We start from the raw sequence: 24,235 nt of genomic DNA, 5'->3' as shown, positions 1-24,235 counted from the left end.
AAGGAGTGGTGCATTCAATATTTGGCAATTTCGAACGTAGTGTTCAATTACCTTCTTAAAGTACCACCCGGGGTAGGATAGAACGGGTTGCCTTATTGTGCCTTGCCGTGGTGGAGGGCGGCGGGGCGTTAATTGTTTCAGCGACCGGTGGTGGGACAAGATAGGCAGTTGCTATTAGGCCACAGCGGCAATCCGCATTGCCTAAACGCCCAATTTCACAGGGCCTTCCTTGCACACCTATCGGCTTTTGCATTTTGCCAGTAAAGAGGCAGCATTCCGGCCTACTAAATGAAGTCGTTCTACCCCGTTGCTGCACATCCTGTGCCCGCATGTTCATTTTCACCCGAATGCAGTGTGCACAATGTCGGTTGTTGACAGTTTTACCCCTCATCTCCCATCTGACACCAATGAGCTAAGTGCAAGAGCTGTTTTTTGTGCACTTCTCCTGGGGTCTGCAGTATGCCTCGCCAACATGTACTTTGGGCTCCAGGCGGGGATTGTCAATGCCATGCCGATGCAGAGCGCGCTATTAGGCTTCGCTTTATTTCGCAGCGTCCAACATCGGCTCGCCAAGCCCCTGTCACCCTCAGAACTCACAACGATTGAGCTTGTCGCTGGTGCTGTCGGTCTTGCACCTTTCACGTCTGGCTTTACAGGAATCATACCAGCACTGGAGTTTATTGCAACACCGACCCAGACTGGCTCGATTGTTTTTTCTACATCCCAATTGTTGGTGTGGTGCTTGGCCACCTGCGCACTGGGGATACTCGTGGCAGCTCCTTTTCGACGGTTGTTCATACTTCGCGACAGATTGCTCTACCCGTCAGCGACGGCCACAGGTACTCTTATTGGCGTTTTGTTTAGGGATGAGGCCATCATATCCCGCGCTAAGCAGCCTAGAACCGCGTGCTTGACCCGTTCATACCACAATCGCCGCAACAGCGCACCGCCTAGCCAGTTGTCCCAGACATTTCATCATGGGGACATTAGCCCTGCGATTCGCATTCTGGTTGTTTCACTCTGTTGTTCCTCAGCATTCGTGCGTGCCCGCCAGAACAGCAACATCCCATTGTGATATCACTAACAGCAATCCAGAGCTTGGTGTCATACTTCATCCCAATATTGAAGGACGTGCCCCTTTTCGGCCATCATCTAGCAAATCAATGGCTCTGGACATACGATCTATCTCCGGCCTACATTGGCTATGGAATGATCATTGGCCCCACCATTTGCATGTACACATTGATAGGAGCCGTCATCGGATGGGGCTTTCTCTCGCCAATAGCAAGCCATCATGGCTGGGTTTCGGGGCCTGTCGACAACTGGGAAACTGGCTCACGTGGATGGATTCTCTGGGTTGGAATGGGATTGACGTTGGGCGACTCTGCCGTCGGGTTAGTATGGATTACCATCAAGCCTCTCGTGGCCTTCGCACAGCATCATGTCGCGAACAGACAAGGGCATATATCCTCGGATGCACTGTCTGACGAAAGAATGCCTCTTTTCGACCATCAACAGGATCCTCCACCTACTCTCGCGACGGATGAGTCTATTCAAGACGATGCATGGCCGACTGGTTCGTTGGCCACAACTCGGCTTCTTACATTGACGGGTGTTGGTCTGGTTAGTTTCTACTTGCTGTCGACGCTCCTTGTGCTGCGGGAATATGTCACTGTACGAGCTACGGTAGTTTCTTTGCTGTTGATGCCACTTGGTGGATTCATCTCAATGCGTGCACTCGGGGAGACTGACAACGGCGCATCTCTCGCGATAGGTATGCGTCGGGCTTTGAAAGGAGTGAAGCACGCTGACCGCCATAGCGAGGCTCGCCCAGTTTCTGATTGGGCTCATCATACCTGCGTCCAGCATGGCGCATATATCTGCAAACTTGCTTTTAGGGGGCGCTGTTGAGGCGGCATCGTCGCAAGCCTCGCAGCACATGGGCGGACTCAAGACCGCCCACATGACGAAGACCGCCCCCAGGATAGTGTTCTATTGTCAGATAATAGGCTCGTTTGTTGGAACGATAGTAGCGACAACGATCTACAGGTTATACACGTCGGTCAATGCAATACCGAGCCGCGACCTCGGTATTCCAGATGCCCATGTTTGGTTGGTTGCTGTCAAGCTCATGTACCAGCAGGGCCTACCACCGATGGCATTCGCGTTCAGCTCCGCATCGTTCGCTTTGGGTGCCTCCTTTGGTGTTGTGCGCATCGTAGCGAACAGCTACTGGTGGGGAGACTACGCACCATCTGGTGTGGCAATCGCTGTCGGCAAGCACCTGTGCCCCTCCAATCCAATCCAACAAAATGCGACCGCTAACCAACTTCAGGTATGTACATCGTACCATCCATTACACTCCCTCGTGCCGTTGGCAGCATGATGTTGGTTCTATTTACCCGTAAGCTCGGTTGCAAACATTTTGTTGTGATCTGCTCTGCGACGGGGCTTGTGCTAGGCCAAGGTGTATGTAGCCTTGTTCTCCTTCTTTTTGATGCGTTGAATGTGCCACGGGTTTGAATGCAGCGGTCCGGCGAGACTGAATGATTTACATTTCTTTTTCGGTGCTGAGCAAGGCAACGTGTAATACAGGCGGGAATGCCGGATTCATTCGTGTTTGTGGCGTGCAGCACACTTGGCATGGGTCAACACCCAGTGAGATCAATTGTACTTTGAAGATGGTTATGTGACAGTTCTTATTCATTCCAGAATACGAGACGACAGCACGACATAATTATCAGCAGGACATCCTAACGGTGAATTTGCTCAATCCAGTCCCAACAGAAAAATCTAGATTTGTCGATCGTCGTATCGACGTAACTCTGAATCTAATGGTCTTCGTAACTTATGAGTTCTTGCGGGCACAATCCTGGGTTGTCTGGAACACCCTTATTACCTATTAAGTAACGGTGTCTACTCTAGGTACCTGTACATTGATGGTGGGGCAAATCTTATAAGGCTGTGTCTTACATCCCCGTCTCACAACAGCAGTCTGGACTCAAGGTTTGCTACACCTCTTCCACCCTCCTTGCCTCCACAGTCCTTGACTCTACACCACTTCAGACTCTACACCCCTGCACTGCCATGTATAAAACAACGGCCGATTTCCAGTCCGGAACCATGGTCCACCTTTCACCCCGCTACAGCTCACTTGGCCTCCGTTACTTCATTCTTCTTTACAACTACGCTCCTTCCCATAATCCGTGTCATTGAACCCCGCCGATACCTAGCCATAGGTTCAAATCGGCACGATCATAGCATGAATTCAGACAGTCTTCATCATGGTTATTGTTGACCTTGATGTCATTGGCAGTGATAATAACTTTTGGCTGTATAGCAAGAAGGGAGGATACGACATCACCCATCCGCCTACGCCAGGAGCTAAAGGGATCTACCCTCGCATTCGCGTCCAGTCGACCACAGGAACCGTCGAGCTGGACCCGGCCAAGGCGGCCCTTGTCGTCATCGATCTACAGAACTATTTCCTTTCGCCGGCACTCGGTCGGCCGACCGACAGCTTGGGACTGAAACTGGTAGATAAGCTTTTGAAACATACGATACCCGCCTGCAGAAAAGCCGGGATTCCTGTCTTATGGATTAGATGGGGCCTTACAGAAGAGGATCTCAGCACAATGCCGCCAACCATTTACAAGGGGTTTGCGGCTGATACCAACTTCGATGAGAAAAGGAAGAAGGTTAAAACACTCAAGCCCGGCTCGCTTATTGGCGAAGTTGATTACGATGGTGGTAGGATTGAGGCCGGACGTGTTCTGATGCAAGAGGACTGGAACGCAAAGCTTTATGAACCGCTGGAAAAGGTCGTTGAGCCACAAGATATGCGTGTATGCAAGAACCGGCTTTCTGCCTTCTGGGGTGGTACCGAAGTTGAAAAAACTTTGGAGGAACGTGGCATCAAGACTCTACTGTTTGCCGGGGCCAACTTGGACCAGTGTGTGGGGGGCAGCTTACAGGGTGCATATACCTCGGGGTGGGACTGTCTGCTGTTGAGCGATGGCACTGTAACAAATAGCCCAGAGTTTGCCAGGAAGTGCATCGAGTATAACGTCGAGATGGGTTGGGGTTTCGTTCTGACATGCCAGCAATTCGTTGACGGAGTGGAAAAGATTCGAACGAGTGCTGACGACGTTGGTGGGTAAGATGGAGTGTCGAAGGATGTTGACTTCTTTTTCTTCTTTTTTCGTATCATGCCAAGGCTCTAGGCAGAAACAAAAGACTCACAAATTGTTGAAGGATGCTGACAGGTAGGGCTGATGGCAGTCGAGGATGGCTTTTTATTGTCTCTCTTTGGAGCTTTCGTTTGATTCCCTTTGTGAGCTTCCGCGGATATGTCAGACTTAATATTTAATTGAGATACAATACAACGCAAGGCCTTCATTGATACTTTCCTAAGGAAGCATTTCTGGCGGAATTGCCCTCCATGTCGTAGTGTGAGGGCTGTAGCGGCGCTAGCAAGCTTCATGTACCATATGGTCATATGCTGCCGAGCTTGGTGGTTGGTTGCCTACTTGGCAGAGGCACCAAGCTTGGGGGTTCTTGACATAGGACATTAGGGTGACATACCGTTGCGAACAAACGCCGGATGTCTATTCGAAAGTAAACCTGGAATCCCAGCTCTGGAACAGGCATGGTATTCGAGGCTTAGAAACACATTCTCTTGATTACACCTCACTGGCCTTCCGATATGAAAAGATGTTTGGTGCTACTAGGTCCTGTATTGATATGCCCGTCAGGGCACCAATGTTGCTAATCTTTCATAATGCCACCAACACCATCTTGAGGGGCTGGATCGAGTAGTGATACCCATAACCCTATATCTCTATCTCTATGATAACGGATTCGCACCGCAAACACAGGCAAGAAAAGGGCCAGTCTGTGGGCATGGCGTAACGGTGGTTAATAGATAAGGCTGGCTTTACCCCCAAAACCTCCCCCATACCCTCAAGGCTTTGCTATTCGAGTAAGTTAGCTTAGGACGCAAATTTCAACTTGTTCGAGTACCTCAGCGTATGATATGGCTAGTCCCCCCCCCCCCCCCCCCCCCTTCTCTCTCATGACACTTATCATCGGGCCCCATGCCACGCCGTCGTGTCCGAAACTAGCGCGTGGCTCGGACGTAGCTCCTCGAAGCATTGAATGAACGGCGAAATCTGCGCTGGTAATATCCGATAGGCTTGAAGCAAGTAAAACGATGCGACTCTTCCCTTCACACCCCCCACCGAATGGTCTTGTATTTCAACGTTGAGATCCGGGTGTGAAAGAAGGCGACGCAGCGTAGCGAGGCGAGATGACAAAGCACCCTCGTAATTCTTGAAAGATCGCACACTGCTGATACAAAGGCAATGCAGTGCCGTCTCCCCGGCAAGATTTTGTCGATTTATATCAACGTTTCGGCTTTGGTTTAACAAGAAGTTTACTCCTTCGCCTGATATGGCGTCGCTCATCGCAGTAAAACTACACGCTAGGTGGAGAAGCGTGTCTCCGTTGGCGTCTATGAGCTCACTGTACTCGCTCCTGTACTGCAGTAACCATGCCAGATACCTAGTGTTCTTGTCCATCGTCGCTCCTCTGATGTGTTGACGCATATCGATTGTAGCTCCTAGTTCGGGAATATCATCTGCTAGATTAAGATAGTTATCTCTGAACAGTTGAGCATTCCTGGTCCTAGATATCTCGGAGTAGTCAATGAATTTTTTTGTGAGTAGGATCATTTCGTCCCAAACCTCGTCGTCTGGGTCGCTCCAATGGAACAGGTGGTGGTTAATAGTGTTGCGCAAGGTCTCCAAACAACATTCTGAGTCGCCTGAGTCCCATCTGACCTCCACAAATTCGAGGATCTTGCTCCAAGTGGGTATTGAGACCTCTGTTGGGTTTAAGAATGCATTCGAAATTGCTGAAGTTGCAGTTTCTTGTACATCGACATCATATGCAGATTTAGGGTATGAAGCAGGATTGCAGCTCAAGTCGAATCGCACTGCAACGATCAGGCCATCATCGGAACAGAGATGGCCCAATAGGGCTTTTGCCGCAACGTTCCTTGTATCTCGCGCGTACTGGTATAAGTGAGTAAGCTCTGTAGATAGCTTCTCAGAGAGCTTGGCTGTCGTGATCTTCATCTTCTCTTTGTTTTTAGACTCCATGGTAGGTAAGAATTGCGCAAGTTTCTTGTACCATTGCCAAGCATTTTGACTAATTATAGTAAGTTTTATCGATTAAGAAAGGTTGGTATACATGGAACACTTACAAGTTCTCTAGACGAACTTGAAACGTGGAGGCCTCGAAGGAGCTTCCCGTGCTCGTCTGCTTGGCAACTGCAGCAGTCCTGTTGCTGGAGCATTCAAAGCCTTTCGTCTCACATCTATCGCACTTTTGGGGAGGTTGCCGGTTTGTGGGCAGGCACTAGTCATCGGGTCAGTAAACCAGTGCCCAGGTTGTCGGCGTACAAATTCTGGCATTACCTTCTGCTTGTCTTTCCGGCATTGGTCACATTTGAGAAATGCATAGCGGCCGCGCTTTCGATTGGGCTCAGTCTCGTGGGTATCCATGCCCAGTCGATCGACCTGTATTATGGCGGACACATGACGGGAAACATACGACGAGATCATTGCGTATCTGGAATAGAAGACCTCTCTGTCGGCGAGTGGGGGAAACGATGAGTTCACTAATTTTGCTTCGTGTTGACGCAGCTGATATTCCTCATGTGGTATTTTATTTCCCGCTCATTGTTGAACGTACACAGAATTGAAGGGTTGTAATACAGGAGGGCTTGGGGCTTTTATCGGAAAACATTGCGATAACTGCTAGTAGGCTAATGGATGGTGTGAAAGTGAGGGGCTTTTCTTGGATTGCGAAAATTGCGACAGTTGCGACAGTTGCGACAGCGAACCCATTGGCTGTCATGATCGCCCTGTCGCACAGCCACTGTCCTGCCTGCTTACCACCTCTGGGCATCGGCTGAGATCTACCCCCATCAGCTCCATCACACCACGAATGTATTCTTTGCGATACATGCGACAATTGCGACAATTGCGATACATGCGACAATTGCGACGATTACGATAATGCCATCCCGAGTCGCTTACATGTGGGGCCTGCTCAGGAGGCCATCCAGAAGCATGTCGCAAGCATTGCGATTAACAATCATCCGGGATGCGGCACTTGGTTTTTTACACCTTTCGGACAGACTTTAAAAAGAACCAACAGCCATTGCGACCGATGCGATGATTGCCAGATGTAGAGAAGGGGAATGTAGAGATGCTGCCCCCTTCCATCTATAAGTATTTTCATTCTGCCAGCTTCCGGTAATGGCTCAATGACTGCACATCAAGCCGTCTTCGTCACTTGATCCTATCATTCACTTTATTATGAGCCTCGGTACCTATTATATCCAGTCGCAACCTCAGAAGTCGATTGCCAATGCCCCTGTCGGACGACGCTGTCATTTCCCTTTTCGGGGGAATCGTCATTGGCGTTCCCTCTTTCATCGTTTCAATCATCACACTGTACAACTTCTGGCCCAAACGGCATGAGAAGCGTGCAAGTGAGTATTCCCATAATTGATACCCAAAAGGTGTGCGTAGTGACATATCGCTAATCTACGACGGGTTGCAAGAGGACATTGAGAACCAGATTCCTCTGGAAACCCGCTTGGCTCAGTCACCTATCGTGCCTGGCCAATCAAATGAGGTCAATACTAGTGCCCACAGCTCACGCCTCCCAATTCCTCTGACGCCACTGCCTCCTGTACACGTGCAACAGTCAGTCCACCATGGACAACCAAATCTCGGAAAATGGTAGTATGAGAGATATCTGGTAATCATCATATCTTGTGACTTTCTACAGAGTATGTTCTACCGATGTATGGATCACTGTCTTCAACTGTATTTGGTGTGTACCTAGATGAGCGAGTCCATCCATTGTTAAGTTTGGTATCATGGTGGTGGGCAAGGCGCTACTGGGACTCCCCAACTTGGCGACGGTGTGGTTTGGCCGGTTCACTGGTAGCAATGGGTTTTGGTGGCAGCCACGGCTATTTGTGGCTTTCCTGTGGCTTGTCACCGCAATAACGAGAGAAAGCACGTACCACCTCGACCCGCCCTCTAACCAAAACTGCCTGAAGAGCCGTCACATTATTCAAATTCAACGTCAACCCAACGCTTTGCACCGTCCGATTGACAATCTGTGATCATCAGTCCCCATAACAAAAGTTGTCGGACCTAAAAACCCCTTTTTGAAATATCTGAATACACCACGGCGATTCTTTCGCATTGCACAGACTGCCATGTTCGCCCTGCTGCAGGTGCAGGACCCCCTGCCTCCAGACACGCACCCCGCCGTGGCCGCCCTGTCCAACATGCACTGGGCCAAGTACGAGGATGCCGAAAAAGCGCTGAAAGCAGCAGCAGAGCAGGCCGGCTTCGGCGTCAGCAAATCCTGCGCCGAGAGTAAAGACCCCGTGCTAGACATCTACCGCCGCCACGTCTTCTCGTGCTGGAAAGCGAAAGCCAAGGCGCCGTCGCGGACCAAGATCGAGGCCGCGGCCCTGGTCCCGCCCGAGAAGAAGCGCAAGCGCGAGAGCACCAAGGGCACCTGCGAGTGGCAGGGCGTCATCAAGTCCTCGACGCGCGACAACATCTGGACCTTCTCCTACGTGAAAGGCCGCAACCGCCACGACCACGATATGGAGCTGGACGCGGCGGGGATCCCCACCAACCGCAAGCGCGCCCGGGACGATCTGGGCATCGCGGCCGAGGTCGAGACGCTGGCGATTCACCCCCGCGCCACCACGACGGGCATCCTCGAGGAGATCCAGCGAAGGCACTCGGGGATCCAGCTCAAGCGCCACGACGTCAACAATATGCTCAAGAAGTTCAAGGAGGACGAGAGCAGTGCGGCGCCCATCGAGGGGCAGCAGTATGTCAATCTGTCGTGGACTCGTCCCGGGTTTTGGTACCGCGTCATCAGCAAGCTCCCGCCGGAGTCGCGCATGATTGTTTGGGACGAGTTGCAGAAACACAACGGCGGCGCGGCCGATGCGCCGGGGAGTCCGGACTACGCTCAGCTGATGGCGGGACCAGGTCGACCTCCTGCGCCGGCGATGAACCCTTCGGGGTTCTCCACGAATGGTATGGGAGGTCAGGCGCCGCACCCGCCGGGTATGATCCAACCGGGTTTGGATCAAGCTGGCATGGGGCCTTAGGTACAACAGTACGAGACAAGGATATGACATCCCCCAGGCGTTTTCGTGGTGTTTATTTGGTCAAGGATGCATACTAGGCTTACTTTGATGGCAAGGGCTGGAAAGGTGGAACATGAGACTATACCCCGCGGATGCGAAAAGGACAGAATACAGGGAATGTATTGGGAGGGAAGGTTAAGATATACAACCGAGGTGATCACGCCTAATATGCGATTATTGATAGCATTTATACTGAATAAAACGAAACCATTATGCTACTCTGAGAAGGAGGAAATCCAATAAAGAAATAGCAGCGTAAGTTCCTACAAACAGACAAAAGAGCATGTCACCAATCGGACTACTAGGGTGGTTCCGCCCTGTCCTCACTGCAATAAACCTCATATTCCTTCAAAGCGGTACCCGACCAAATGAGCCAAGTTCGCATTCTGACATAAGTTAACGAAAGCGATAGAAAAGAAAGCTAACCCGAGATTTCGTGTAGACCTTGCAAATTCCTAATTTCCTCGATACCGCAAACGCCCCAGAAGGGTACGTACGGTATTGTGGGTTAGATGAGAAAGTCTTTGTGTATCGTCTCGTGGAAGTCCACCGAATCCCGTCGCCTGTTGAATTCGGGGTGGAATTGCATCCGGGGTCCGATATCATCGCCTGCTCCAACAACTTCATGTACCGGGGACTCTTCGTCTTCTTCAATAGCTTCCTCGTGAGGTGAAACATCTCCTATGTCTTCATCGGAGTACAAGATCGAAGACTCGTCACTCTCGCCCTCATCGTCTGAGCTGGAATACTCGGTCGAAGGCGTGGCAGGTGGCATATCTCGTCGTAATATTTCAACCTCCGTAGCAACTAGCAACCCGATACCATGACCCAGAGGGGGAGGGAGATTATACTTGCCTAAAACCTTATCAACAAGTGGTTGCATCCTTCTCTTCATCTCACTACGGTGGCCCAATATTGCGGCTAGTATCTCCATCCTCTCTTGACAAGGCAGCTCTAGTTCCTCGCTAGAAAGGAGTTCTAGCTCCGCGTCGCGCGGCGGCTTCATTTCATTTTCAAAGCACCACTGTCGTAAACAGCGTCTCTCTTCAAAGGAAGCTTCATTGGGGTGTAAAAAGACCCCACTAATGCCGTCACCTTTTCCAAGCTCATTGGGTGTGATATTTTGAGAAGATAGAATATCATCCTGCAAATCCTGGTCCCGGTGCCTCCGAAGAAGCTTTTCCACTGCTGCATGGCGTTTGTACCTAGCCAACTGCATAGCACGGAGATATTGCACTCTGTATTTTCCCTTTGTCTCTGTCCCCACATTGAGAAGGAATTGGACCATATTAAGCCGCCCAGCCTCTGCTGCCGCTTCGAGTGATGTTCTGCCGCACACAGGTGCTCTGGGCTCGTTTATTTGGGCTCCTTTTATAATGAGGTATCGAGCAAGTGCGATCTTCCCCTTCATGGCAGCAGCTTGAAGGGCGCTTAGCCCCATATCGGGATAGGCGGGTGCCGTAACATCCGCACCTTTCTTGATGAGGTAATGAGCCACATCATCAGAAGCTTGATCTACAGAGATGGCTAACTGTAGAGCAATGCGTGGGCTATCAATCAAAGTCCGACTGATATCAATTGTATTGTAGTAGAGGTTCCCAATATTCGGCTCATGGTTTGTGAGTAATTTGAGGACCTTAAGGCAGCCTTTGCGGATTATGAATTTCACATAGTGGGCACAACTTTCCCATATGCGGAGTTCATTCTCTCGGTTTTTCCATGTTTCCAACAGCTTTTGCATGACAACGATGGGCTCCGGCCAGTTTAGCGTCGCTATGGTTGTTGGTAGGTCTATTTCGTATCCCTTAAGGATAAGTTGGTCGATGGCCTTTGGGTTAACGCCCTTTACGGCCATAAATATGGGAGAAGTTTTTCTGGGGCTGTGGTCAAAGTGCCACCATCTCCAATTTGCCAGGTAGGCTCGTGAGAGATGCCGAAGGCTGCTGGCTATAGTTATACTGCAAAGGCAGTTTGGAGAGGTTTTGCAAGACCTCGAATCCCACAGATCTGGCCCTGGAACCAAAGCAGGTGCTTGTGGCTGCGGCCTTCGAAGTAACGCACTAAGCAAATCGTCCATCGCGAAGTATGCAGCCAGTGCGATAGCTGCGTTCTCTAAAACTGGAGTGAAGTCTCTTTCATCGACTGTCTCACGCCTTTTGACCAGTTCGTCGAGTTGAGCATCTGGACTTGACTCAGTCGCGCCAAGACATTTACACAACCTCGCAAGCAGAGCACCAGAGTCATACGCTTGCGGAAAACGGCCTAGAGCGATACTCGCAACGCCCAGATGGGGGTTCCGCATGGCCGCTTCCAGACCAGAGCAACCGTCTTGTCGTTTTTGTCCCATCATGTCCTGGGTGAGTTGCATGCGTTCCAAAATGCTGTGAAGACTGTCCGATTGGTATGTGGCAAAGACATAGACCCACCAATTTGGAGGAAGCTGAACGCCTTCACCGATAAAGATATCAACACCATCTGCAAATCCTGACTCAAGTGCAATTTGAAGTGCTTTGGTCAACTCCGAGGTGCCTGAGCTGTATGTGGCTTTCAAAGCCCTCAGTAAGTAACGCAGCACCTGTGCACTTCCTCCCTCCACTGCAAGAGACAGATACTCAGGTTTTGCGTCAATTCGGAACCCTGCAGAAAGAAGTGTGTCGCATACCGGTCCATTCCTAGTCTCCAGGGCTGCTTGAAGGGGCGTCATGTTCTTTAGAGGAGCATCCAGGTGACCCACTCTGTCTGATCTGGACAGTATGTCCTCCACCAGACAATTCTCTCCGAAATCGATTGCGTGATGCAATTCCAAACACCCAGCGCGAGCACCATGTTTAAGCAGCAGTCTGCTAACCTCCAGGTAATCGAATCCGGCGGCATCATCATCCACGAGCCATCCGTACAAGTTCTGAAAGTAACCGCGGTTTGTGGCGATGTTGAAGGCATTGATAGCCCTTTTGTCCATTGAGCATATAAAACCGTCCCTGTGAGCCTGATATGGGTCCGAATTGCACCACCAACATACTTTCCATGCCCAAGAGCACTCGTGCATAGTGAAGTGGTCACATAACTGGTTTACATCAGCTTTGAACTTGATCAAAATGTCCACAATTTGCCGATGTCCCAAGAAAATGGCGTGATGAAGCGCTGCTGGAAATCGGCCAACCACGGGCTCAGTCTGTGAGAGACCAGACTTCGAGTCCTGTGAATTTGAATGAGTCAAATTCGGATCGGCCCCCAGCTCGAGTAGACAGGAACATGCATCTACAGACCCTCCCAGAACTGCAGCTATCAAAGGCGATATCCCTCGACGATTCGTACAATTCAAGTCCGCAGGAGCATCAGTCAACTTCTTGAGGATGCTGGAACATCCGGAGTATGCAGCGCTTATCAATACATCGATAGGCACTGATTCGTCTCTTCCAAGAGAATTGTTTATCTGTTCGTACGTTCGCAACGCAGTTTTATCATGTCCCCGAGGAATCGACGCGCAATCTGGGTCAATGTAAAAGTCTTGATTCGTCAATACTACCAACAAGTGTTTGGGGCTCACATTGACACTAACCAAGTGGGACTATACAAGCAGTATAGATTGTATGAGCCTCGAGGATTCGTATAGCTCTCCTGAACTTTTTCACACCCCCGGGCTTTCTATTCCATGAATAATCTTGTAGCGAATGAAAGATAGGTGAGCTTTTCCGAGTACAGGTAACTGCACCGCATTCAATAGATTTCAACGCAAGTGAAGCATTTCCGGCTTCAAGTGCTCGGAATAAGAGGCATTCCAAGAAATGCTGAAGATTTTTCGTCTTTCGTATGAACATCTCTAGCAGTGTAGCGATGAATTGGTTGTCCCTGCAATTAGCGAACTTTTCCCAAAATTGAGATTCCTGCCAAGATGCTTGCGCACCCCAGGGAATATCAATAATAGGTTGACTGGAATCGTTGATGACTGCTTTTGCAACACCAATGTCTTGCATACTGACTGACACCACCAAGGCAGGCATCAGGTCGAATGCAAGGACACGCACTGACTGTCCATCTTTAACCTCTTTGTTTTCTTGAATTAGTACTTCTACCAGTTCAAGGGCGGAAGTTTCGCATGCTGCGATGAAGAGCTTGTCAAGGATCGCGGCGATGGTGAGGTCCTTTGTAGCCACGCTGAAAAGAGCTCGGATAATTGACGGGTTGCCAAATCCGAATCTCTCAGCCAGGCGAACAATTTGTCCGTAGTCTTCCTCCCCAATGAAGTTGTTGGATAGTTGGAAAAAAACGACTTTGAGCATCTCCATATCCAACTCACCCCGGGTTCTGACCAGTGACTTGGCTCTGGCCATATTCTCACCCTCACGCGATTCTGGCATGAGGCAACTGAAGCTCATGGCGAGCTTGTCAATGGACGATGATCCAAAGCCTAGCTGAACAGAATTGGACTGTAGCATGTGTCTCGAGTCCGATGATGCTACGAATTGCCGCGAGCTTCCTCCGAAAAGGGCGTGACTGATAGAGTCGAGTAGTGGGGTATTTCGAATGAAGCTAATACATGGAAGCTGATGAGGAGTATCCTTCCATGGCCTCCACTCGTATATCTGGTTGTGCTGTAAGGCAAGGAGGTTGGACTGAGAAACAACCAGGTCTACAGATGGAGGCAGTGGTGAATGTTCCAATACATTCAGACTCGTACGAGGATCGGGTATGAGAGGATCTAGCTCGGAACAAACAAGAAATGAGCCACATTGGTCAAACATAAGAATGCTGCAGGTTTTATACTTACCGCGTGTTTGTCTGCCCCAGACCATGATAGGATGGTCGAGCCTGTACTCTAGCCGTTTTATCCTTTCTTCCGATATGCTTTGGCCTGCGAATGTATACTCGTACGTGGTTCCTTCTGCTTCCCTCCGACTGCGTTTCCTCTGGGCGACCAAACATTCCTGTTCCCGGCGTGCGAAGTTCTTGCGCAGTCCCCAGATAGCGATATGATCCTTCAGTTCATATTGTCTAATAGAAACGTTAGTGCCATTGAAAAAGAGGGTGAAGCCAACTCACGCAACGCTGAAACCATGTTCAGACCCCTTTAGCTCCTTGATAATGCCAGGAACTGTTTTATTCTCGGTGATATACCATCGGCTGATCAGGTCTCTGTAGTTTTCCCAGTCCGTTGGGCTCATCTTTCGAAGAGCGGTTGGTGAAGGTGGCTCAGGCATCCTGGAGAACAGTTCAATTCATGGGCAGCAATCAATGGTAGGTGACAAGAAGGCGGGATTTGGTTGTGAAGACTGAAGAGCTAGGGCTGAAGGAGATGTCAACGCCAGGAGAATTGGTGAATAAAGAGAGTTCAAGGCGGATGAGGTGGGGATAAGAGGGGAAACAAGTGACGGGCGAGGCTCTCGATCGCCGATTCGGACTGTAATATGGGGTTGCAATACCACATATGGTTGGAGCCACCCACATCGGCCGCCCGGATCCCGTTTACCATCTTACTTGCATCTCTCCAGGCCAGGCTGGTGCTCCATGAAGGACTCTGTGAGCCCAATACTACTATGGTGTGACCCAACCTGCCTGCCAGAAGGAATTCTCATTGGCGTTCACAGAAGAAGTGGACCCGGATGCAGGCATGGTGGCACTCCAAATGACTTCTGATTGGGAGCTAAAGGAGGTTGCCTATGGACCACGTCGGCTCTTAGGGGCGTCTTCCGCTGCTGAGGCTGTGTACAGCAATCTGATCCTCGATTGGACAATATCAAAGTAGTGGAGCCGCTCCCCAGGAATCCATACAGATCTTAGATCAATGGTGCCGAGCAAAGATGTACGGGTATTTTTCTATTGGACTTCACAAAAGAAGTGGGGAATATCCCGGCCCAGAAACGGCTACTCCTGCCACAATTGATTGTCGCATGCTGCTTTCACGTCTCACCGCGAGTGCCCATACTTTAAACAATGTCACCAATCGTCTTGGGAGCCACGTAGATATTGAACATTATTGGATAGCCCGGAAGAAGTGGAGATGCTGACCGGCTAGGACTAATAGACAGTGTCAGTTCATTGTCACGATGAATTGAAGAACAATATCATGAATGCAAAGACATACATAAGATGCATTTGACTCCCATCTCTACAATATCTGGCCATCGAAACCTTTCACGCACTTCGATAAAGATCTTAGTGGTTGTCTAGAACTTTAGCGAAAATTATCCTTCGTTTACAAACCACAGCAAAGTCACCCTGATGCCATGGAACTCTCGGCGGAGACTATCTTCGAGATCATAGCCGTTGTTCTGGCCTTGCCGTCTTCGATCTACTGTGTCCTCATTGCTCTTCGTCAAACATCTCAGGTAAGTGCCATCCACCCAAATAGGCCTGGTCTATCTCATGGCAGAAAGGTCTGGCGGTGTGGTCTGAGGGACTGACAACATCATCAACTGATGACAGAAAACCCGGAATGACGATGTCGAGAGCGCGAGAAGGAATCAAGACGATGAATACCCCATGAGAAGGATTCGTCGGTCATCGACGACTTGGTGACACACAGACTACGCGCAATGCCTCCTCGTCGGCTTTCAAGCAGTACGCCTGTCCTCAACATAGATCAAGTACTGTTCTCAGTACCAGTCCTATACACCTAGATACTGACGATCTAGGGTCACTTGGAGTCTTTATCTAGTGTCACCGGCTTTCTTTCCTCTTTTACTTCACCACTGGTCTCATTCTAAACATGTCAACCCTCAAGTTTGTCTCAATGTAACTATAATTCAAGAAATAAGATCTATATAAACCCCACAACTTTTCCCGCAAGAGACTACTTTGGCAACGCATATAATGTCCTACCTTGAGACATTAGTTGTCTACGCAAATGTCATATCCCGACATAATTCTTCGTTCCAAGCAGACCCATCCATGACTTCATGAAGATAACACCATCCCACCATCTCCCAATTCTCTCCACCTGGTCGAATAACAAACGGGGATGCCCCCGACGCCAGCAGCGCGACGCGGTCGCCCACCCGAGCGAGACTGGGGACCAAGGCCAGATGCCCCCTGCCCGTCCGCGCCAGCCTCAGCCCGAACGTCGGCGAGAAAGCGGCCGTCAGCTGCGAGAAGGCCACCGCCAGAACGCCAGTGATCAGGTCGAGGCCCAGCCGCGTATCCCGGTCCTCGTCGCTGCCCGAATTGACATAGGAGACGAACAGGCGCGCCGCGCCCGACGCAACGAAGGACCGGAGGCCGGTCTCTGGCTCAAACACGCGTTTCCAGTCCTCTTTCAGCTGGGCGAGCGAAGACGTCTCGCGGCCCCGCGAGAGGGTCGTGCAGAAGCCTTGAAACCAATCCGGGTTTCCAGACTCTCTGGCGACAAAAACTGCGAGTGCCTTCCAAGACCGCATGATCCGTACCAGCTTCCCGACCATCTTCCCCAGTAGGAGGACGCCCTCTGCCTTTCCTTTTTCAAATTCGTCCTGCAGCTCTTTGGCAGATCTCAAGTCATCCTGGAGCGACGCCATGATACCAGGCCGCGGAAGAGCATCAATCACCTCGACAAGATGGTCATGCTCAACCACGGGCAGGTTGATGGCGCCGGGTGCCATCCCTGGGATTTCCAGTCTATCGATCTCTTGGGTTGTAAGATGTCGGCGGGCCGCGCAATGCACCGTACCGTAGCCGCCGTCAGCATAGACCATCTCACGTAGCGATTCGTCCATTATTTCATCAGGGTGGCCTCTCATCTCGTCACTTTGCCGGTTCCAATGCGGTACCCAGGACGGGAGATCCAGCTTATACCTATCGTTCCCCGAGCGATCTAGGTGGCCGAGGATACCGATATGCTGGTAGGACTTGATGATGCAGAGAGCGGCGTGACAGTATATCTGTGCCTCTTTGTCTGGATTTGCCGAGCTGTGCTCATAGTCTGGCTTCACCCCACAATCATCGCGTGCTAAGTTGAGCAGGGAGAACACCTTGTCGCGTTCCGTGATAGAATTGTAGCTCTGAAATCGCACAAGCAATTCTAAGAGGCCCTCTCGGTGACCGGACTGAGCGCGCCGGCGCATCTCGATGAGGTTGCGACAGTTGCGGAGGAAGTTGGAGTCGAGAGGAAACTCGGCGGCTCCACCATCGATGACGGTCTTCAACTGTTGTAGGAGGGTATCCAGCCTATTTGACCGAGGTGGAGGTATGTCGTCGAAGTACTCATCGAACGCGGCGCTGAAGTCTTCCCAGTTGATCTCTTCATGACCAATCAGTAGCACCGGATCGTTGGCGAAGCATAACTCTTGGATAACCCCGACATGCGTCCACCACTCTCGCTCCAGTATGTCAACCACCTGCTCTCTGCCCAACGGCAAAGTCGAGCTCTGTGGTTTTTGCGCTTGAGGGCCTAGCCATATGATAGTTTTCTCCGCCGTGCGAAACAGTCTCTCCAGCAGTGACGCCACGTCATCTTTTTCGTACACGTTATTTTGGTCGACGCACACATAATCGATCCAGATTCTCTTCGGGGCCCGTGTGTCTCGAACGTGTGATATGGCCGCCGCGCAGTTCCGCGTCATCAAAATCTTCGAGTCATCCACATGAATGGTTGCCGGACTCGTCCAGTCACCCCATATCCATGAAAGTGCCATGAATTGGGGCTTATCAGACAGCTTGACTTCGGTCAAGCTACACTGGATTGGCTGATCCCCGGTCCCAGGAAGTATATCCAGGACGCGTATGCAATCCCGCCGGTCCCTCAGGCGTCGGTACGCAAACTCCGTTGCCCTTTCCTGAGAGAGACCACCTTTTTCTATCCCCTTGGCAGAAGCTCCCACCGAAATCAAGCCCAACTTCTTACTAACTGAGTCGTGAAATGCCCCCAGGCCAAGGTTCATCCGCTTGCCAGTGTCTGCTTTGCTCGTATAATCTACGATAGCCTGCAGTATTTCATGCGACTTCTCCATGTTTCCCATCCTGTAGTACAGTTCGGCCACCTTCTCCTCGGTTCTGAGAGACTCCGCAAGGCGTTGGTCTCTAGCATGCGGATCCCGGAGACCAGTTAGCAGCTCTCGGCAGGTCGTGTCGGCTGATTGGTCCTTAAAAATCAGCTTCACTCCCAGGATCACGAGCAGAGTTCTAAGCGTTTCCGGATGATGCTTTCCCAGTAGCAGTTTCTGTCGCTCAGCAATGTGTGACATCTCGGTTAAGAGCTCGGGAAACGGTTCGAGTTGATCATCCGTAAGCATGAACTCCCTTCTTGCCGCAAATACATCAGGGTGGCGAGCGTCTGATTTACAAAAGCCCTCAATCTCCATAAACAGCTTTCTCGACTTCTTAACACGATCGGAAGACCGGTAAAGTGCAGCCAGGTTGTAGCACGCCTTGGAAGTAGATTTTGTGTCCTTGCAGAGTTCTGCGCACTCATTTCGAAAACCGTAGACCGACTCCATGATCGCACTTGCCTTTTCAATGTTTGCTTGTGTATCGCGTGACAGAATAATAGCATATGTTTCCAGCGAATAAACGAGGTCTGGGTACTGTAGGCCATTCTCGCTTGATGTGAGGGCCGTGATCAATTGCCACACGTCTTTCTGGTGAAGGGGTTGGTTCAACTTGGTCGATGACTCGTAGGACCCCGACCCGAATTTAGTCATTTGCCACCGAATCGTCATCTGGATCAGTGCCTTGGCCTTTCCTATTTCAAGCTGGTGACTCAATGCCGAGGCCAGTTCAGAGAAATACCTTGCCAAGGCTGGCCGTGTTCTGTGGCTTGAGACGACCCTCAGGGCAACATTGCAAACTTTGACCAAGGTTGAGACGGCATCTCTATACCGCCCTACTTCTATCAAAGCTTTTGTGTATTTAGACATCGCCTCCAGTGTCGATGGATCCTCGGGCCCCATAACATCTTCGCAATGGGTACATAGCTCGTCGGCCATAATTACCGCGTTGTTGTATGATCCTTGACGTATCCTGATCTCAACCATAACCGCTGTGGCAAACATGGTGATGGGATGATTGGGTCCTAGGCTGCGACTGATAGAGACGAGGGTCCGGCTGCAGAGAGATTCGGCGGACGAGAGCTGGCCATTATGCGCCAGGAGAAGAGCTGTGTGGATAGAAGATTCCAGGACGTAGACATGAGTGGCACCAAAAAGCCTCTTCAAGTCGTCGGTTGCTGATTCCGATAGCGCTAATGCCTTGGATGGACGACCGGCAAGCTGATGCACTCTCGCCTCTGTGAAATCCAGCATGGCCAGCCAATTCTCCACCCCCGGACCTCTTTCGGTGGTGTCTTGAGATCCGGCGGCGTTCATGAAGGCATTGCCATCAAGAAGCCATCTTCGCGTGACTTGTAGATCAAGCTCCGCCGATCGGAAATGTCCAAGTTCTGCTTTGGTCAAAGCAAGGATCGCACGTGATTCAAACATGTGTTCGGCTTTGTCGCGGCTCCTGGTGAACGTAAGTGCGGCTGCCCAGGAGCCCCGAAGCTGTTCCTCCACTTGGGAGTATTTCCCGAGTCGCATCGAGGCCATGGCCAGCCATCTGCTCAAGTAGTTCTCCAAGAACTCTGCGTCCTCGTCGCCAATATGACCAGACGACTGAAGCGTCCCAAGGCAGGACTTTACTTCCGACATGTAGGTTTCGGCTTGCTCATAACGCCCTAGCTGCACCCACACGGCACCCCTCTTGCTGTGTATTTTGACCAGAGCACCGAAATCGGTGGGCAAGGCTTGGAGCATCTGAAGGGTATTCGCGTAGCTGCAATCGGCATCGACGAAATTGCCTTCGTGGCGGCATGAATCTGCTTCCTCCAGTACCTCTTCCCATGTCATTGCCCATTCTTTAGCTGCTGACGACCGCCTATCAGGTGTTGCCCGGACGAATCGAAGGTACAGGTTTTGAAACAGGAGCTCCAGTATTCCAATTGGTAGGGTACTATGGGTGATGTTTCCAGTGGCAGACGGAGGATTTTCTGGTGTTGTACCTGTAGCTTCGGTCTGAGACATTGTTTGGGTGGTGTGTTAAGAAGCAATCCCCTCTTTTGCGGTGTGATTTCAGGGCAACAACACTGCCGTGTCGCAAGAATCCAGGAGGCAAATCCAAGTTGCAGAAACAAAAGTATAAGAAAATATAAACAATTGGAACACAATTTGGGCAACGTTACCTCCTGGAGGAAAGTTGTTCCATGCTGCGATGAATGGACCGGATGAGCAGGGGGGTGCGAAAGAACAGCCGAGTGCCCAGGTGCATCAGCACCAACCCCTCATCTACATGTATGCACATGTATGTAGTCATACATGGGGCCACGTAGCAACCAACATGTCGTGATTCCTGGCCACAATGTGGTTCGCACATCACAGCAGCATTTTATCTCGCTCCCCAAGTAGTCATTCATCACATTTTCAATTATCCTACTAACGTTCATCCTACATTTTGGTCACTCGCTCGCTATTTCTATATTTCCCCCATGCATAGTCGCTTTCGGTTTCAGGTATCACGCAATTGAACAATTAAAAATTATGTTACAGCTCAAATAGGGGGTTGATTACACCTTATCTGCCATGCAGCACTTGGCCGATTATGGTACTTTCGATGACATTTCAGTCCATCGGCTAAAGCATGAGTCGTACCAAGACAACACGGACTGTAGTGTCCAGGCGTTTTACGATTACCCTGAAAGGTGCGGCTGGAGAGTCGAACAGGGTTTCATGCTACAAAGGGCTCGCCACGACCGTCCTACCAAATTTGCCCCGTTTCTGCAATCATGGCTCTGGTTCGGCCTTATCCATACGGTGCTGAAAGGCACCAACGGCGAGCCCCTTATCGCAGAGAGCGAACTGGCAGGGTCACATTCTATAACCACGGAGCACTTGCCGAGAGCCTTACAGAAGTGGGCTGACTTCGAGAAGCGGAATAGAAAGGATGCGAAACTGAGACTCATGATGGCAGGATGCGTGTTGGAGCATGCGCGTCGCGTCGTGGTGGCCAACCTCGCACACAACATTGATGCGACCGAGGAAGAGACCTCGGACAGCGAAGAGCTCGCCAGATTGCAGGAGTTGCCGAGACAGGATTCGCGTCACATAAGCCATGTCAATTCCCTGTCTATCATGGTTCTCGGCGAAGCACTATCGACACAGAGAGCCAAAATCATGTCCGACCTCGGCATCCGTGTACAGGGTTGGAATGAAGCTCAGAGTGAAGTCATAGGATGGGGGGCACCCAAATATGTCCTCTTGAGGATGGCTCAGGAAGGCTGGTGCAGAAGGACAGTCAGGTTGCTCCGGGGTCAGGTGAGCTCAAATGCCACGCTCTTCCTGACCGCTCTTCACTCGCATGACGTTTCTAAAGGCCACACCAAGCTCGGGTGTACCGCTGAAGTATGCAAGGCAATTCCAGCAGAAACGACCAGTGGCAACTACCAGCAGCAGCACGAGAGCGACTGTTGCAGGAAATATTGCTTCCCAGTCACGGTGCATCCCAAAACCAAGTTGTATACCATCATCGAGGCAACTAATCCACACAACCTAAAAGAAAATTTTCCGATTTTCCGCTATACGAATATCAATGGCATTGCCAAGCTGCAGGTCGAATCCTGGGAAGAGCACCATCGTCCGTTTACCACTATCTCCCACATATGGGCTGATGGACTAGGTAACGAGAACCAAAATTCTGTGCACAAATGCAAGTTGGATTATCTCAGCAAGCTGTTGGAACGGCTTTCTGAAGGATCCACCCAGGGTTCATCAGAATGGTTTTGGCTTGACACATTGGGAATCCCAAGGAGATCGGATGAAGATTCAATATCCTGGGACCAGTTCACGAAGATCAGGAGGACAGCTGTCATCCAGATTGGGCACGTATTCAACAAGGCAACCCAATCCATTGTTATTGATAGGGGCCTTTGTGATATAGATGCCAGTGAACGAACGGCGGGAATGACGATGAGAATCTTGACCAGTGGCTGGATGCGGAGACTTTGGACTTTGCAGGAAGCATATCTGAGCCGAGGGCTCAAGATCATGTTTAAGCAGGAGGACGACGACTTCGGAGGAATCTTGGATTTCGACGACACACTTTCATCCATGAGAGACACCACCCAGCTACTGCGACAGATGCTGATGCACAACACCATGGGCTTCGAACGGGCCAGTATCAAGCTGAGCACCAACGCCGAAACCCAAACCCGTGGCTCATCTATGATTGCCGATGCTTGGCGCGCCGTGCGTTGGCGGGTATGATAGGCCATGGAAATGAATTGATAACATTCGCTGACTGATATTTAGGCAACCTCGAAAGCCGAAGATGAAACGCTCGCGCTCGCAACTTTGCTAAGTCTGCCCCTTCGGGAAACGCCTATCTACTCGGAAGGAATCAGCAGCAACATGGACAGCGAGACCAGAGAAAAGCTGATGTGTGACTTTTGGAAACTGGTAAACAAACACTACAAAGGCTCAATACCTCCTGGGATCATATTCCTCCACGGTTCCAAGCTCTCCGTTGCGGGTTTTCGATGGGCGCCCCAGACATGGATGTCTGCGACTGTGGAAGACCACCCAGAACCTCTCAACTTCATGTATGGTCTCACAGAGTTGCTCGACGAAGGGTTGCTTGTCCGGTTTCCCGGGTTCATGCTGCATTTCCACGATTACCAAAGAATTCTGGTGCTAGGATCCGATGCCTCCTGCCCATATGGTTTTCAATTTCCGGTGGACCCCGAGTTCAACCAGTGGTACAGAGCCGAGGCAGCTGACAAGCCAAACATGGAGTTCCTCGAGACCCTACCACGTCCCGGCGACGAAGATAAACAGCTGGCTATCATTGTCTCGCGTCCACACCCTCACGAGTTCCTACCAGAGATTGGACTCTTGGTACAGGTCGACGATATCGTGTCCACTCTCACCGAAGGGGACACGCACAAAACCGACATCATACACTGCAAGATGATCAGCCGCCTGAAGATACGCCGTATGCAGGACAAGGAACGATCATTGCTACGCGTGCAGGACCGGCATATCTGCTACGCAGAAACTCTTTCCGTGAACCAAAAGTGGATAGTTGACGGGTTCGATGAAATCTCTGCCGGCCCGACTCAACAAAATGAGACGACGTCGACTGGTCAACCTGACGATGACTTGGCCCCTTTGACCGAAATCGTCGACGCATTGAACAGTGTAACCATGGCACTAGACGCGAATAACCCGTGGTTGTAACCGTATTCTCGCCAACCTCCGCAGGAAGAGTAGCAGATAGGACCGAGGTCACAGTTGCTCGGAGTTTGGCATTTTGGGTACCGAGAACGTCAAAGTTCGTGGCATTATCCCTCTGGCTCGGAAAGGTGGTGGTATCACAAGACGATGTATGCGACGCAGCTTGGTTGGTCAATTAAGTCGTCAGCTTGCAAAGGGGTGATGCAGTGCCCTGCCATTGGTGGACCCGTCGCGTCCCTGGCTTTTAGTGCTCCACACATACAAGGAAACCCTCGGAGGGGGTCCGGTTGGGTTACATGAACTGGATGTCAAATTAAGCTTTTGTTTTTCTAACATCAGATGATTGCGGTTCACTATGGAATAAGCCGCAAGCGAGATAGCCCCTTTACTACTTAAGCCAGTAGACATATCATTAAAGACGGCGAATCAAGGATTGATATGCCCATCTTACGTCCCAAATCTGGCATTCGGGTTGAGTGAAACAACCAACAAACAATATGCACACAACGTTGAAAAAGAACCTATTTACGAGGAAGGGGAAACCCGACAGATGATAACCTCTAAACACGCATCCTTGCCAAAGGTTGTTTTGACGTGCATGTTGCGTACTGCAGGGCCGCCAACTTAAATACCGACCCGACCACACACAGGAGGCATCCCAATGATCTTACGTCGCCCATGAACCCTTAAAGTGGGAATAACAGCTCGGATATAGCGGGATAAGGTGTATGCGAAATGGTCCCTTGTGTGATGTCGTAACCCCTGATTGCATATGACAGCAACATGATTTACCGCCCGTCGACTC

At 50.7% G+C, this 24,235-nt stretch overlaps 6 protein-coding genes across 6 annotated transcripts; 3 read left to right on the top strand and 3 right to left on the bottom strand.

Annotated features, from left to right (window-relative positions):
* Window positions 1-472: 472 nt before the first annotated feature.
* On the top strand, window positions 473-4,666 carry PG985_014679 (uncharacterized protein; the record flags this gene model as incomplete). The annotated part of the gene is made up of 5 exons (XM_066834445.1): window positions 473-1,039; window positions 1,096-1,774; window positions 1,821-2,335; window positions 3,273-3,952; window positions 4,636-4,666. 5 exons carry the CDS (start codon window positions 473-475, stop codon window positions 4,664-4,666), a joined length of 2,472 nt encoding a protein of 823 aa, XP_066679185.1.
* A 418-nt stretch (window positions 4,667-5,084) lies between these two features.
* Window positions 5,085-6,626, bottom strand: PG985_014678 (ankyrin repeat-containing domain protein; the record flags this gene model as incomplete). Its single annotated transcript, XM_066834444.1, has 3 exons — window positions 5,085-6,210; window positions 6,266-6,420; window positions 6,480-6,626. 3 exons carry the CDS (start codon window positions 6,624-6,626, stop codon window positions 5,085-5,087), a joined length of 1,428 nt encoding a protein of 475 aa, XP_066679184.1.
* A 1,676-nt stretch (window positions 6,627-8,302) lies between these two features.
* PG985_014677 (uncharacterized protein) lies at window positions 8,303-9,220 on the top strand (the record flags this gene model as incomplete). Its single annotated transcript, XM_066834443.1, has 1 exon — window positions 8,303-9,220. One exon carries the CDS (start codon window positions 8,303-8,305, stop codon window positions 9,218-9,220), a length of 918 nt encoding a protein of 305 aa, XP_066679183.1.
* Window positions 9,221-9,767: 547 nt separating this feature from the next.
* On the bottom strand, window positions 9,768-14,457 carry PG985_014676 (ankyrin repeat-containing domain protein; the record flags this gene model as incomplete). Its single annotated transcript, XM_066834442.1, has 4 exons — window positions 9,768-12,455; window positions 13,240-13,889; window positions 14,028-14,251; window positions 14,300-14,457. The coding sequence occupies 4 exons, from the start codon at window positions 14,455-14,457 to the stop codon at window positions 9,768-9,770; spliced, it is 3,720 nt and encodes a 1,239-aa protein (XP_066679182.1).
* Window positions 14,458-16,095: 1,638 nt separating this feature from the next.
* Window positions 16,096-20,226, bottom strand: PG985_014675 (uncharacterized protein; the record flags this gene model as incomplete). The annotated part of the gene is made up of 1 exon (XM_066834441.1): window positions 16,096-20,226. The coding sequence occupies one exon, from the start codon at window positions 20,224-20,226 to the stop codon at window positions 16,096-16,098; it is 4,131 nt and encodes a 1,376-aa protein (XP_066679181.1).
* Window positions 20,227-20,781: 555 nt separating this feature from the next.
* On the top strand, window positions 20,782-23,433 carry PG985_014674 (uncharacterized protein; the record flags this gene model as incomplete). Its single annotated transcript, XM_066834440.1, has 2 exons — window positions 20,782-22,455; window positions 22,507-23,433. The coding sequence occupies 2 exons, from the start codon at window positions 20,782-20,784 to the stop codon at window positions 23,431-23,433; spliced, it is 2,601 nt and encodes an 866-aa protein (XP_066679180.1).
* Between the last annotated feature and the right edge of the window lie 802 nt (window positions 23,434-24,235).

This window comes from Apiospora marii (assembly GCF_038362585.1).
Source record: "Apiospora marii strain CBS 49790 chromosome Unknown utg000011l_segment0_segment0, whole genome shotgun sequence".
Taxonomy (NCBI): Eukaryota; Fungi; Ascomycota; class Sordariomycetes; order Amphisphaeriales; family Apiosporaceae; genus Apiospora; species Apiospora marii.
This window is presented reverse-complemented; position numbering and strand designations above follow the sequence as displayed.